The following is a 15630-nucleotide window of genomic DNA, read 5'->3' on the forward strand; positions in this document are numbered from 1 at the left end:
AATCAATCATGAACTCCGCCATGTTGAATTTGTTGATATTTCATACATACGTCATGTAAACAACACAATTTGTCTTACCATGCTCTTACCGCTGGTTAACAAGGCTCGTCGTCTCATTTTGGCAAGATGGCGTCCACAACGGCTCTCGTATTCCAAGTGGATTTTTGTAGTTGTTTGTAATTCATTTTCGCTGCCAACTCCCTCAAAAGCATGCCCAAACGGAAGGTAAAGAGACTTTCCTTTCATATAGTCGGTTAAATACTAAAATACCACATGAAGACCTTCCATAATGGAGAAATAGTTGTGCTAAAATTCGCGAGAGTGAGTTTACCTGAGAGTGTATTTAATATTCTGCCAGCATTAACTTGTAAAAAAGACTTTCCAGGGTGACTATTTTTTTTGGAATATGCTACAAATCTTTTAGTCAAACCTCGTCCCTGTAGTTGTTCTCATCCTCAAAGCTAAAGGTCTGTACTATCCTAGGTAATGTTTGCCCCAGGATGTGGTAGAAGGGAGGCAACCCACGGAAATTTGACATTTTCAGGTTTTCAAATATCAATTTCCCCACCCTTGGATCTCCATTATGAGTCAAATTCCCACCCCCCCCCCCCCCCCACCAGCTAGTAAAAACATGTAAACTCACATAGTCATAGTCATACATTTTGGTAGACATGTAAATGAGGTTTTGTGCAAATACTTCCTCTCAAAGTTGAGGGAAAAAATACCTTTTGTTACAATACTTATAAAAAAAAAAGATCCTATTCTTGGGGCAAACCATTGATAGGTGCATACGTAGTACTTTTCTTTGTGGACACAATGTGTGACTAAGGCCTGGTTCAGACGCCACACTTTTCATGTGCTGAACCTAACTGAATAAGTCTGACTTTGGAGCAACACTAGTGTGACATCTGATTCAGACGGTACACCTTGTGTCAAGCCTAAGTTAAGTTTGAACTTTTGATGCACCAAACGCTTTTGCCGCACCAAACTAAAAGTGCTGTACCAAACTGATTCAGATGCTGCTCTTTTGCCATACGTAATTCATCAGTTAGGTTTGGCACATGAGTGGAGTGGCATCTGAACCAGGCCTAACACTTAGTTTTTGTTCACAATAAATATTATTGATTAATATTGTAGGTGCTTGAAGACTCCTCAGATGATTCAGAATTAGAAGTGGATGTTGTGGAAATCTCTGATACCAATAGTGAAGCAACCAGAAGTCCTTCCTCACCCAGTAAAAGACCATTAAATCGCCCTCAGAGAAAATCCCTGGACACATCAAAAGGTGCTAAAATGAATGTACCATACAGTCAAACCTCCTTAATATGGACACCAAAGGGACAGAGCCAAGTGTCTGCGTCACTGAGGTGTCTTTATTATGGAAGTATAAACTACTAGTACATGTATACAGTACATAAATTTTTTTATCTCTGGGATGCAGGGTCATTTTTGTATGCAACAGGTCACAATTTTTTTATTATTTTTCTGACCAACAGGTCACACTTCGCCTTTGAGTTACAGCTGTATGTAGCACACAGATGACCTCAATTACCCCTTTTTAGCAAAGTTCCTTTTGACTACAGGGTGCAAAGAAAGCCATTTTTAAAGCTTACCATTTGGGTAAGCTGAAGCTAACACTTTATTTGCCCAAACATCATTTCAACTAGCCCAAAAAACATTTTGATGAGCAGAATTGATTTCACAGTTCTTCTGTAATTTGAATTACTCTGAAAACTTCGTTTGCCCATCAGGCAAGTTAAGAACAGAATTCACTAGCCCGATGGCAAAATCCACTAGCTCTTGGCTATCAGACACTACTTTCTTTGCACGCTGGTTTAGATAAAATTAATTGATATGATGATTAGCAACAACTAGGGCATTATCCACTCTCCTTGTTTACAAATTGAATCACACAGTATTTTGTATGTGGTGTTCAGAATTATCACTTTTCTTACTTATGGACATTATTATGGACATGACGTGACTGCAAAGTGTTTCATTTTCTTCAGAAACTGTAAACACAAAAATGATAAATTCATAATTAATTTTTCAAGGTAGCTTTATCATCAACATAAACTCTAAGTCAAACTATTTGTTATTTCTCTTTCTCCTTTCTTTCTTAAGTATAATAATTTGTTTATTTTGTTTTGGTTTTTGGTTTTCAGGGAAAAGGAGGTCGTCTAGGTTAATCACAAATAGCACTCCAGAGGACATAAAAAAGTGCTATGTGTGTCATGGATTTGAGGATGAAGTAACTACAGAGTTGTTACAATGTTCAAAATGCTCTGCTGTTGGTTAGTAGATCATTAATACTGCAGTCCCATTTAAACTACCTATCTGCTCAATCCTTCCAAAATTTACAGAGAAAAGCAATCCTAAAAAAGGCACATAACTAACTTAACATTTCCCTTGTACTTCTATTAAAACATTTAGGTTTAAATATAAATAATTTATGTCGTTTTGGTCGGGAGTGAATACATACTTCATTGTAATTGTAGCTGTTGTTACAGAACAAAATTTAATTCATGTTAAATTTTTTAAAGCTAGGTTTATTTTCTATTTCCTTTGTCTCATAAAATTAGAGCTACAGTGTAGGAAACAAGGGAAATTGAGAGTCAACCTAGGTTAAAAAATTTTAACCTGTATAATTACAGCTGTATAATAATATTTTGACCCGCAACATGTAGCCACCATAATATTTGTCTGTATTTCTTCTATTGAGTAAAAAAAAATAGATGTTCAGATTTCAATAACAACAACTGCCACACAAACAGAGGGTGGTCTTCCAGTGCTGTTAATAGCACTTTACTTTGAATTTTGACCACATTATTATTAACTCTTTCTCCTTGCTCTTAACTTGCTCTTCCTTCTGTCTAGCTCACAAGTTGTGTCTGAACCTTTTCAAAGATTCTTGCCCCTTGTTGGACAGCTCTTCATGGTTCTGCTACAAGTGTAAATTCTGTTGCTTGTGTAAGGCAGTTCATGGTGAGGTGAGAACCACACTAATACATGATTGTATCTCATAACCCTTTAAATCCTGCTATCACAATTCAGATTCTCATTTGTTGCCCCAGCCTATATGTTTCCTATAGAAGTAATGGAGGGTATTAATTTTATTGAAGTACCGTAATCCCTCTATTAAGCCCCTCCTCTCAAATAAGCCCCCTCCCTCTAATACCACTCCCCCTCCCTTTTCAGGGGAAGAAAGTTAATGAGCCCTCTCTCTATTAAGTCGCCCTCCCTCTCCTCTCCTAATTATTCTTCACTAATAAATAGTCTGTATTAATCAAACACGACTGTTTAAAACTTTGTGTGAACTGATCTGTGATGGATTATTTATCAACTGGAAGTTCGGATTTGATTCTGATCATCAGCTTCATGACCTAAAACTTCTTTACTTGAGCTTTTCTACTTTGTATTCTAGTTCGTTATGGAGAACTGATACCATCATTGTTTCTAAATTAAATAGGCCCCCCTCCCCCCCCCCCCATCTCTATTAAGCTCCCCCTCAAATGGACTTGAAATAAATAAGCCCCTTGAGGGACTTAATATAGGAGTTACGATATCAATTTATTACACTGTAGATTCCTCTTGTGTAATCATTTGCTTTATTCCCATCACCAATTTGTTTTGTCAAGCATTCATATTTTTCTATGAGAAATTTGGTGATGATCACTCTTACATTGTAGGGCTTAAGGGAATAAACAGGCATCACAAAGCTTAAATAAAGATTAAGCAAAATGTTTATGTTCAACTTCTCCCATCTTCCACCAAGAGACCCTTTGTACAATCCTGTACAATCAGTTGAGAAAAGTTACATGTTTACTTTTAATATTACATTCAACAGGGAGAGCTGGAATCTTGTAGCAGCTGTGACAGAGGATTTCACTCAACATGTGTTACTCTTAAATTGAAGGGTGTAAAACCTGCTCTCAAAATGTGTCACGAGTGTTCATTAGTGAACAATAGCGATATGATTTTACAGCCAGATATCTCAGAGGTTGTTAAGAAAAAGCGTGGCAGGCCAAAGATTATACACTCAGAAAGTGAGACATCTCAAACTGATGTTGAATTCGAAAGAACACCTAGCACCCCACATAAGACCAAGTTAAAAGGACAGTGGAAGTCCTCTTCAAAGAGATTTCAACCATGCCCCACACCTGGCTGTGATGGAAAGGGTCACATGACAGGCAAATTTGACAAGCATCATACTCTTTCTGGTTGTCCAAAACATCATAACATGACAGCAGAAGAATGCAAGGTTTGCGTTAATCAATAGTACATCACATAGCTGTTGGGTGATGAATGCATGTACCTGTATGCTGTATTGTTTTGGAAACTTGATACTTACAAGTTTTTAACCATCTTAAGAGGGTGGTAACTTATTTTTGAGCGATTTTGTGTATACGGTGTACATGTACATGTATTTTGTAAATATTGGGTCTTTGGAGAGATTCTTGTCCACGAGAATTGAATAATCCAATTGTTTATAAGCACCTGTGGCTCAAAGTACATGTACAGTACCACTAAAAAGTAAGTCACCAGTGTCATCTTGTTTCTCATGAGACAAGTGTCTTTTGTGATCACGAACTCACCGAAGTTCAAGCTTTCCGTCCGGAACTATTTCTCTTGGGACATACACATCAATACAGGTGAATGATCTGCGATAACAGCGACTTGCTTAAGGTGAAGACTGTGTTATTTTGTGGTTCAATATATTTCATCTTTGATTCAATTTTTTTTTCCGTTGCTTCAAACTCATTAAATCTTATATAACCATAACCAAATTAAATAATTTAAAATACAGTGTAGAATTTGAACTGAGGTTTTAATTTTGATTTTTCCACAGGAGAAAGCAAAAGAAAAAGAGAAGGAAGTGGGCACTCCACTGGAACCTTCAAAAGTGCGAAAGACTAGAGCTAGCACATCACCAAAGGTTCTTCCCAAGAAAACTCTCAGAAGCAAGGTCAGTACAATGTGAACTTACAACTGATGATGGTAACTAATGAAGTGAAACAAATAAGTAGATGTTGATACACTGTACATGTACATGAACTTAAATGCACTCCACTTACATCATGGATCAAGGTCTTATCCAATGATATGGAGATGGGTATTGCATACAGTATAAGAATTCAGTCTCCAGATTTTAGATCTCTTGTGGTTGGAACCTTTATATAATGAAACTCTATCTAATGAAGTCCTCAGTATAATAAACAATTTTCTTTGTCCCAGTCATAGTAATATACATGTACCGTATTTATTCGAATAAGCGCCCAACCTTGGATTAGCACCCACCTTGAATAAGCGCCCATCCTAAAGGCAGAAAAAATTAATAGGCACCCAGCCTCAAATACCGGTAAGCGCCCACCCCACCCCACCCCACCTCCCTCCCACTTCCACTCCCACTTAAACTCAAATAAGTGCCTGCTCCCTTCCTGCTACCACCAAAAAAAAGGAATAAGTACTAATTTGAGACTTCCCCCAAGACGGAGTTTTCATAAGAGTGTTTTGCAGAAACCTTGCTTTGTTACATCTTCGCATTGTGTTATTACCATTTACTGTTTTCTTGCAAAATATACATACTACACTTGTTGAAAATGGTGAAAATTTAATAAGCACCCAGCCTTGAATAAGCGCCCACCTCGAGTAAGCACCCACTCTCAAGGTCCAAAAATTTAATAAGCGCCCAGTTCAGTTAATCGAATAAATATGGTATATGAAAAACAGCCTCAATATAATGAAACCTCTTTAAAGTGAAAAAATTTTGCTAGTCCCTTGGCCCTTCGTTACATTATATCAAGGTTCCACAGTATAATTATGTACATGTATTCCTGTAGGTCCAGCTGTCCTTCATGCCAGAAAAGATCCGTGCTGCCGTCACAAGCAAAGAAATAACACCAGAAGAACACAACATAAGGAAAACTCATGGGCAAACAAGCACTGGTAGTGTCATATCCAAAGACCATGTGTCCAGTGCAGCAGCTGAACGAGCAAGTGACTCATATACTAATGGCATGGCAGTATTGGATAACCTAGATGAAGAGGCACTTAAAAAAATAACTTCAGAAGATGACTTGAAAATGTTCAAAGATGCTTGGGCAAAAGCTATACAGGCCAATGAAGAAGTGAGGTTTTGTTTTTTGTCGTAATTATTGTATAAATTTCATGCAGAATAGAAAGAGCTCTTGGACTGAAATCCTAGTTGGTTCATTTTAGTGCACTAATATAAAAAGGATGAAAACATCTCACAAGTGAAAACAATAAATTTGGTTTTATTATATAACCACTAATGAAATACACTGTACCAGGTGAACTTTCGTGCAAAAACATGATACATGTACACTGTATCTTTACAGGTAAGCTCTCTAGATGAGCCCTTTAGGCTCTTAGAGCAAATGTTGCAATAAATATTGTTTATTAAAAAGGTAAAAAAATTAAAAGATCACCGTTACTATTATTAATTGTTACTTGATAACATGCACCTTTCACAGCAACAAAACATTAAAGTGAAATGGTTTGGTATTTCATTGGTGTTTATATTATAAAAAGAACATTACATTGTGGCGGCTTTGGAGATACCAAATTTCTCTCTCATGTTGAAAAATATAATTTTTTTATTTCAACACTTGAAGAGAAATTTCGTATCTCTGCATGGCCATACATGTGATATCCTCTATTGAATTACCTATATCTGGATGCTTTGTTGATTTTCTCATTACAGGTGTCAAAAACATGTATTTATTTCTTCTTCTTCTTCTTCTTCTTCTTCTTCTTCTTCTTCTTCTTCTTCTTCTTCTTCTTCTTCTTCTTCTTCTTCTTCTTCTTCTTCTTCTTCTTCTTCTTCTTCTTCCTCTTCTTCCTATTTTTTTCCATCTCTTCCGAAAAAGAAAAGCATGGCATAACATTGTTGGATAAACTTTTCACTATCTTTTCTTTGTGAATTTCTGCTGAGTCAGGGATTGCTATGGTTTCATCAGTGATGGACTAATAATAATTATTAATTCAGAGCAGAATTGCTCACTTATCTTCAGCTTACTGTTCACATTCAAATCGATCATTTACCTCGTTGCCATCTAATACTGATCGTCTTGCTAATTTTGTTACTGTGAAATAATTATGCTGCCGCTTAGTGTTTTTAGTTATTTACTGTTTATGTAACTGACCTGTACCTGCAATTCAGCTGTAGGCTGCAGAAGGCATCCTTAAACAAGTCATTCATTCATTCATTCACTCTAGATGCCACTGAATCGTAGTCAACAGTTACCAGCACTATACAAACGACTCATTGACGGATTCAGCAAAACTAACTATGGGAGAATAACTGGACGAGCGACGATTTGACAAACATTAAACGACTGTTTAACTGTGACAATAGACGGATTGAAACACACCAATAACATTGAGTCTTCATAGCCGTAACGGCTTTTAAAACTGACAGACGACAAATGACATTGCGACTGATTGACCAATCAGGTTAAGAGACCAGAGTTTAATACCATCAACTGACATGATACCACTCACTTTGACAATGAAGATGACTACCTCACAGGTTCTCAAAACGTCTGTCAGTGTTAACAACAGTCCTATTTAGGGCTACATTCTCCCAGATGATCGCAGGGTAACTCAAATGACTCCTGGGTTCAAACCTTCCACTGTAGGTTTCTAGTGATACTCTAGTATTGTCGTGTCATTTTTTTTTGTCAGGAGCTGTTGCCGTTAAACAATAGAAATGGATGTCGCTGTATTGAATTTGGTTCATTTGAGATTGACACATGGTACTCTTCTCCATATCCTGAGGAATTTCAGCGGCTTCGGAAAATATACATCTGTGAATTCTGCTTAAAATATATGAAGAGCCAGACTGTGCTAAGACGACATGTGGTATGTAAAAGTCATGTAAAATCTTGCTTGTACAAGTTGAACCTGCAATTTTGGACGTAGTAAAATGGGAAAGTAAACCACCTTTTTCCTAAATCAAAAAAATTAATGAATCTCTGCTAAGGCCAAAAAAATTTCGTTTATCCTCCCACCCTAGACTTACTTAGGGGGTGGGGGATGAGACAGTTAGTGAATTTTATGGTTTTCTGTTTATAGCCACTTTATCACAAATCTTGAGTCGCACAACAATAAAAATAGCTCTCAGGAGAGAGTATGTGTTTACAGTTTTTGATATGTGTATTGTGCACTTGCCATTTTATCTGCTTTCTATGTCATATAAACATGAAATGTAACCTGTTTTGTCAAAGAAGATAAAGTGTGATTTCTTGCATGGAAGAAAAAATTTTGATACATTAGGTTGCACTTCACCTTCATGTCAAAAAGCACGCCGATGACAAGCGTGAAAGTGGAAACAAAGAGTGACTTCTTGCATCAAGAACAAAAATGTATAGATTTTTTTTTGGACAACGACAGGTCATGTTTATTTTTCTGACACAGTAGGTCACACATCACTTTTATGTTACATGTATGTAGTATGCCAATGCAATGACCACAATTACAGAGTACCCCTTGTTTGCAAAATTTCTTTTGACTAGAAAAAAAAATTGATAAAAGGACAAGCAACTAGAGCATAATAGACTCTACTTGTTTAAGCGAACTGAATCAAACTGTATTTTGTATCAGGGCTTCAGAATTATCACTTTTCTCGTGGACATTACAGACATTATGGACATTGTGGACTTACGACATGCCTGCATAGTGTTACAGTTTCTATGGAAGCTGTCAACACAAAAATGAGTAACAAAAAACAAACAACACAATAAACAAGGCAAGAAAAAGGGAATTTAAAGAAATTACAAAATGTTTGCTAATCCGATTTTCCAAAAAATGGGTGGATTTGAATCAGCCTGTTTCTTACGGAAGTTTATACATTGTACAAGGCAAGGACTCTCCCCGGTATGTTGCTGTTTTCTTCCCGATACATTCATGGCGAGCCGCAAGCCTTAGCGACCGAAATATGAGGGAAAATTTGTTCCCCATCTGACCAGAAGGCCATTGTTTAAATTCAGCCAAGCATAGACCGTTGACAGCTTGAAACCATACTTGAGCTGAAATGCGAATCTCCTTTCGTGGCCTCCTGTGAAACTTTTTTTCTGACATATCTTTCAACCGCTCATTTTACCACACACTACTAGAAAGCTGATGAGACGAACACAACTAAAAAATAGAACCTGACAGAATGAAAATCGCTCCAAAACAGTGCATCCGTTGGAAAGCTTGTGGCGGTGTAGAGGAGTTTTGCAACAAACAGGGGATAGCTCAGAATCAATATGCATTTATTTACCGAAGATGAACGAAGTGCAGCGATTTAAATTTAATAGAATTTACATTAACTATAAATTCAAATAGTTTTTACAGTAGCTTTCTCTGGAAACAGAATTTAAATAGGAGACTTCACCGGCCTTTTCTCAAAAAAGGGAATAGTCCCGTTTTTAATTCTGCTACCCCGAAATTTATATTTCTAAATCTAAGTAGCTTTCTTTTTCTTTTAAAAAAATTTTACGGGGGAATCGAAATGAATTTTGGTTGATTGGTTGCGTCCATCGCAGTTCCCCCTATTTGTTTTTTAATAAAATACCATTGCACAAACGGTCTCTATTATTTTTCATGAGCCATGACCAACCAAGTTCCCTTGCACTAAGCGAAGGCGACACACCCGATCGCTTGCTTTTTCAGGCGACTCACCCAGAAGAGCACGTGCAGACGGAACTTTGGTCGTTGTTTAGCTTTGTTTTGAATCACTCAAAGAATAAGTTCAATTACGAATTCTAAGCGTTTAGTTGACTCAATACAATCTTAGCAAGTCCCAAACAAAAGAAAATATATTTGGCAAAACGTTTTCCAAGACTATTTTACCTTATAAACTTTCCTAAGGCCTCGTTTTTTTTACAGAAAGATTCATTTAATATACACGTTTTACAAAGTCTTCTTGCACTAAGCGAAGGCGACTCACCCGATCGCTCGCTTTTAATCAGGCGACGCACCCAACATAAAAAGCACGTACAGAATACCCTGAACCATGTTCATGAATTTGTTTTCGGTGAATTATATCAAAGCTCTCTGCTCGTGAAAAATAATAGAGACCGTTTGCGCAGTCGTTTTTTATTAAAAAAAAACAAAACAAATAGGGGTGAACCGCGATGGACACAACCAATCAACCAAAACTCATTTCGATTCCTCCGTAAAAATTTTTAAAAGAAAAAGAAAGCTACTTAGATTTAGGGCCTTACAAATAACGAGCAAATTTAACACTCATGATCAGCAATTTATCTGTGAAGTACCTTAGGTAGGTCGGTAGGGGTATGGGTAACACGAGCGTCTGATATTTTTAACGCGTTTCATTTCATTTTTATCAAAATAAAAAGCTTTTATGAGGTTTATACTTGCATGGAATAGCCCTTATTAATGGCTTTGTAGCACAATTTGCTACCTCTGGGAGTCATATCCGCCTATTCGATACTAGGAAAACGATTGTTTTCATAGGCAGAGCTCCGTCCGGCTGTGTTGAGAACGCATGCAACAACGCAATATTACGCGATAATTACTGGCCTTATTGTTGTGCAAAGAGTGTTTTAACTGTAAGATAATTTTCTCATTAATTGAAACAAAGATCTGAGCATGAAGTGACAACTATAAATCGCACTGGATCACGATGAAGCATTTAAACATCGGCAACAAGCAAAACAGTTGAAAAAAGATCAGAGATATAGCAATTTGGCCACTACGTGTGTATGTGTATTATAAAACACGGACGTCTATAATTTTCAACACATTCCTTTGTTTATCAAGAAAATGTCGCACGAAATTAATAGAGCTTTTCGACTTCCTTATTAGGGTACTTTTTGTACACAAAATTGCCTCCAGTGGAAGTTGTGCTGGGCTTGTTTCTTCCTAAACACTAGCTGTACGATCGGGAGCGCCACATTAAATTTGGCGGGCATTTAGGAGGTTTTGGCGCGGATATGTTCGAAGCAGAAATAAATAAATCGAACACTGTGCTTACCTTCAAGGAATCTTACCATTAATCGTCATTATACAAACCAGAATTAATGTGTCGCAAGGTAAACCTACTGATCTAAGGCTCAATTGGCCTCGCATTTGAACCAATGTGAAGAAGGAAGGCTGGCCATCTCCGGTTTTGAGAAGAGAAGCTTGAATTCTCCTAAACTGTCCGATCTGTTTAAATGTTCTTGAAATACCAATTGCAGAAATTCTCGACCAGGAAACGGCAAAAAGTAACCCACATATACTCCATACAAGGTGGCTTGATCGGGCTGATCCGATCCGGAGAATAGTTGAAAAGACCGCGCTCGACTTTATTTACATGTATCACAGGCAGCCCAAGCTCACGTCACGTGAAAGGATTAGATTAATTATTAGCGGTGTGCGAGCCGGGACGTGACTGTTCAACGAAAGCGGTATTGGGTTACATGGCGGCCGTGAATTTATAAAGGATTAGTATGGGAATCCACGTTATAGATTTAGGAAGATAAATACTCGTAGAAATTCTGAATAAAAAACGTCTTACCTTATTTACATGGTGTGTTCTTGCTTGCTGTGTGGTTATTTTCCCGATCCGGTGCGATTTTAGCGATTTTTTTCATTTCTGAGTTTCCACTTAAAAGTGAAAAGGCATTTGTGGGGTAGGGCTTTTGGCAAAGGGTTGGGTATGGTATCGCAATCTCTGTCAAGGGTTGTCGGCCAAAATGTAGGCCCTTTCTTTTGTGCGCTAACCAGTTCACATGTATGGGCAACTTTTGTGAATTACTGTAAAACTATTATTTGCTTATTTGATGTGTGAAATGTTAGGCCAAATGTAACAGCAGACATCCTCCTGGAGTTGAAATCTACCGAAAGAATGGACTTTCCATATTTGAAGTGGATGGAAAAAACCACAAGGTCAGTTAACCCCAAGGGTGATAATAATACCAGATGTAAGTTAAATTGAAGCAAATCCTCTCACCTCTTTTGAACACAAAAGGCAGTTTCCAAAATTGACTGAATCGAACTTTAAAAGCCGTAAGGCAAGAGGGTAAAAAAGACATGAATAATCCAACAGCCAATAAACTGTTGTGTTCTTTGGCCATCCTAAACTTTAATTGCAATACGGAGGTCATCTTTTCATGTTGGGATGCATCAGTGAGCCAACAAACAAAACACTCCCAATTGAGTTTTCTTCATGGAAGCTACTTGTAGCTTTTGCAAGCACTGCATTATTCATAGTTTTACATGTTTAAGCATTCTCGATAAAAAAGATAAATAAACTGCCTTTATTCTATAATTTTTATTTACATGTAAAGGTAAACTATATTTTCAGACAACTAGTGGGGATTTATGCTATTTCAGTGGCTGTCATGATTGTGTATATACATGTAGGGTCTGTTTTGACTCATTCATTTGTGTGATTGCTTATTTTCAACTCACCAGGTTTACTGTCAAAACTTGTGTTTGCTGGCCAAGTTGTTTCTAGATCACAAGACCCTCTACTATGACGTGGAACCTTTCCTGTTCTATGTTATGACAACTGCAGACTCAACTGGTTGTCACATGATCGGCTACTTTTCAAAGGTACATTTAACAGCTCTTAGCCCTTTCTTTGATAATATAGCCGTGAACCCTAACGCATTCGGCATGTAACTTCCAGTACTGTCATTAAATGCCTGGGGTAGGGATTCCCCTCGCTACAATAGATACCCCTGAAATGGAATATGTACCCCAAGAAAAAAGAACAAAAATAGAACAAAAACAATTCCCAGGGACTGACAACTTAAAAAAAAAACCAACAAAGCTGCTTTTGGTATTAACTCGATTGCAACTGACCCTTAGCCACTTTTGAAAAACACCATGATACTCTCTAATAGGGTACTCGGCCTCAATGAGGAAGTCTTATACAGTCTCCTTTGTTACAATGAGACAAAGACAATGAGGGTATGTACAGTCGGCTTCCAGTAGAACGGACATTGCAGGTTTTTGTGTTAAAGGACTCGTTATTAAGGCTTAATTCTAGAACAAATAGATAGCAGCATTTTGAGGGCAACAAGTAATCACAGAAACTAATAAAAGTGGTTCGTACTCACAACAAAACATAGTGTAACACTCAGGCGTACATGTTGCACTACCCAAATTGCACTTCAAAAGAGTATTGTGGTATTTTTTCGTAAATGCGTGTAAGATCAAAAGAGCAGTAGCTAGGCGTATAATAGTTTACTGGCGTCAAAGTCCGATACTTACTTTTTTATGGGTTTTATATGTACTTCACTGCCACTTTGGCTGGGACCTGAATGTTAATATTTATTTGTTTTTTCTACTGCAGGAGAAAAAGTCGTTTTTGAATTACAATGTCTCCTGCATATTAACTTTACCAATCTACATGAAACAAGGATATGGCAAAATGCTGATTGACTTTAGTAAGTGATGTTACAATGTATGCGTTGATCTTAACTAGGAGAGAAATTTCATTTAATTCATTGGCAAATGATCTTTCAGAAAATTTTGTTGGAGCTTAAACATGGCCAGAATCGAAATTGTTTGTAAATCTGAATCTTAAATCAGCACAAAGCTCTTTTTTAACTTGAATACGACTTGCAGCATAACTCACATAAGATTGTAAATCTTAATATTTTACCAGCACAAAGCTGTTTTGTGTCTCACAAACACAATTTTATACATGTACAAATTTTAAATCGTTAAAAAAAGTCCGTTACGTTAAATATCTAATGTTTTGTTTTCCCGTTTTTCTTACGGTAAACCGTTAAGAAAACCTTAACTTAACTCTGATCCGCCTTGTATTTTACAGGTTATCTTCTATCAAAAGTTGAAGGAAAAGTTGGTTCCCCTGAGAAGCCTTTGTCAGATTTAGGTCTTATTAGTTATCGAAGTTACTGGAAGGGTATTTTGCTTAAATACCTCAAAAATTTTGGTTTTGACATGATCTCAATTAAGGGTAAGAAAGTCATTGCGCCCGGGCCTCTTGCTTAATTTGAGTTCCGTTTTCAAACAAACCTATTTTAACCACAACGTTCACTCCAAATTACGGCTTCGTAAGATTAAAGAGATGTAGGGCATACTGTTTAGTTTGCTACATCATATTTGTCACTGGAAGAATTCGTGCACTGTGATGGCGTGGTTTCTTCAGCTGTTCCTCGTGTTTTAGAAAAATGTAGTTATCACTGCCCGAAAAAGAAGATTATCCTGGGAATTCTTCGGGCATTTTCACTGTGGTAATAAGCAACGCCATCTGCATAGCGAAACGCCCCTTTCGCGATTATGAAATTAGAGACAAAGTGCTTAAAGCTACTGCTTGGTATGATCCCCGTCGGAGTTGTAATTTTAAGAAACGATGAAGTCTCCTTGATTTTATAGAGATCATATAATGTATTCTCCTAGGAACGCCATCTTGTCCTCAGCTTTCTCACAGACCCAGCCAAGAATATCCCCTGCCAAGTGTAATTGTTAGTGTAAAAAGCCAGTTACCGTCTTCTGAAGAGTTGTGTTGGAAAGTTGTAAAAAACGCGCATGTCGCTTCCTTTTATGCGTAGATATTAGTCAGGAAACAGCATTGCATCCAAGTGACATTGTCAGTACCCTGCAGTATTTGGGTATCCTGAAGTATTGGAAAGGGAAGCATGTCATCTTAAGAGCTACGGTAAGGCAACAAATACGCGCCAATATTTAATCAGGGACCACACTAGACAATATCCAACTGTAAAAGGAACCTTAATACTCTTAAATGTACGAGTTCCTCATTTGGACGAGTCCCCTTGTTATTGTGCACAAAGGCAGCTTACAGTAGACTGTAGCTGTTTTGTGGTAAAGAAATCCTTTCGACCCAATTCTTAAGTAACTGGAAAGTCACATTCGAAACTATTAACTCGCTACCCACTGACTGCACATTTCTAAGTAAAATCTTATGGCCTATTTCCATTGCACAATAGGGATAATTATGTTTCCTGTTTTTAGGACCTTTTTGATGACTATGAGAAGAAAGTTGCAGCAAGGCCACCTGAATACCAAGAGATAGATCCATCTTGTCTTTCGTGGGTTCCACCAACTGCCCAAGATGCAAAGCCGTAGCGTGTAGAAGCTCAGCTTTGAGGTGGATTTTCAAATTACCATTAGAAATTAGACCAAAGGATCATCGTACTACATCTTTCCTTTAAATGGTCACAATTCTGTCATCCAGTAACAACAAGTGAAAAAGTATCGTCAATTTTTCTTTTACAATGTACGCAGTTAGTGAGGAAAGACAAAAACATAACATTTTAGTACTTTTAATGGTGAACGAAAGCCTATCCTCCACCCCGTGAAAGTAAAAAAATGACAAATTTGTGAGGGTATTACAAGGCACCCTGCGACATGATCCACCCGGAAGAAAAGCAAAGTCAAAGGGTGAGATATACACTGTACTGGAACTGCGTGCGCAAGAACCACCCTCGTGAATTTTTTAAACCCTGTTTAGATAAATTCCCTCTTGCCCGCCATCCTCATCAGTTTATGTTAACAAGCAACAATGGAAACATTTTATGCTTCGTGGCCGAGTCATAGCGACTTCACAAATTGTTCGTCTCTGAATGGCGCAAAAAAGACGAGGTTAAAATAGAAGTTTACCTCAAGAAAAGTAATTAAACG

General features: G+C 37.4%; 1 protein-coding gene across 2 annotated transcripts; it reads left to right on the forward strand.

Moving 5' to 3' along the window:
* Positions 1-63: 63 nt before the first annotated feature.
* LOC140950633 (histone acetyltransferase KAT7-like) lies at positions 64-15604 on the forward strand. Of its 2 annotated transcripts, XM_073399874.1 has the most exons (14): positions 64-225; positions 1138-1285; positions 2166-2294; positions 2878-2990; positions 3848-4261; positions 4850-4966; positions 5841-6128; positions 7708-7884; positions 11812-11901; positions 12430-12570; positions 13316-13409; positions 13799-13945; positions 14541-14647; positions 14962-15604. In XM_073399874.1, exons 1-14 carry the CDS (start codon positions 211-213, stop codon positions 15073-15075), a joined length of 2094 nt encoding a protein of 697 aa, XP_073255975.1. In that variant the 5' UTR covers positions 64-210; the 3' UTR covers positions 15076-15604. The 2 variants fall into 2 exon arrangements, with proteins under 2 accessions (XP_073255975.1, XP_073255976.1); XM_073399875.1 differs by lacking the exon at positions 3848-4261 and having other exon boundaries at positions 14962-15588.
* Positions 15605-15630: the final 26 nt, after the last annotated feature.

Source organism: Porites lutea, chromosome 10, assembly GCF_958299795.1.
Source record: "Porites lutea chromosome 10, jaPorLute2.1, whole genome shotgun sequence".
In the NCBI taxonomy this organism is placed as follows: Eukaryota; Metazoa; Cnidaria; class Anthozoa; order Scleractinia; family Poritidae; genus Porites; species Porites lutea.

Bases quoted from the DNA above. Each gene is read 5' to 3' on its own strand.
- LOC140950633 (XM_073399874.1), top strand. The intron at 4,967-5,840 runs GTCAGTACAATG...GTATTCCTGTAG, and splicing joins AGAAAACTCTCAGAAGCAAG to GTCCAGCTGTCCTTCATGCC. The intron at 13,946-14,540 runs GTAAGAAAGTCA...TTTTATGCGTAG, and splicing joins TGACATGATCTCAATTAAGG to ATATTAGTCAGGAAACAGCA.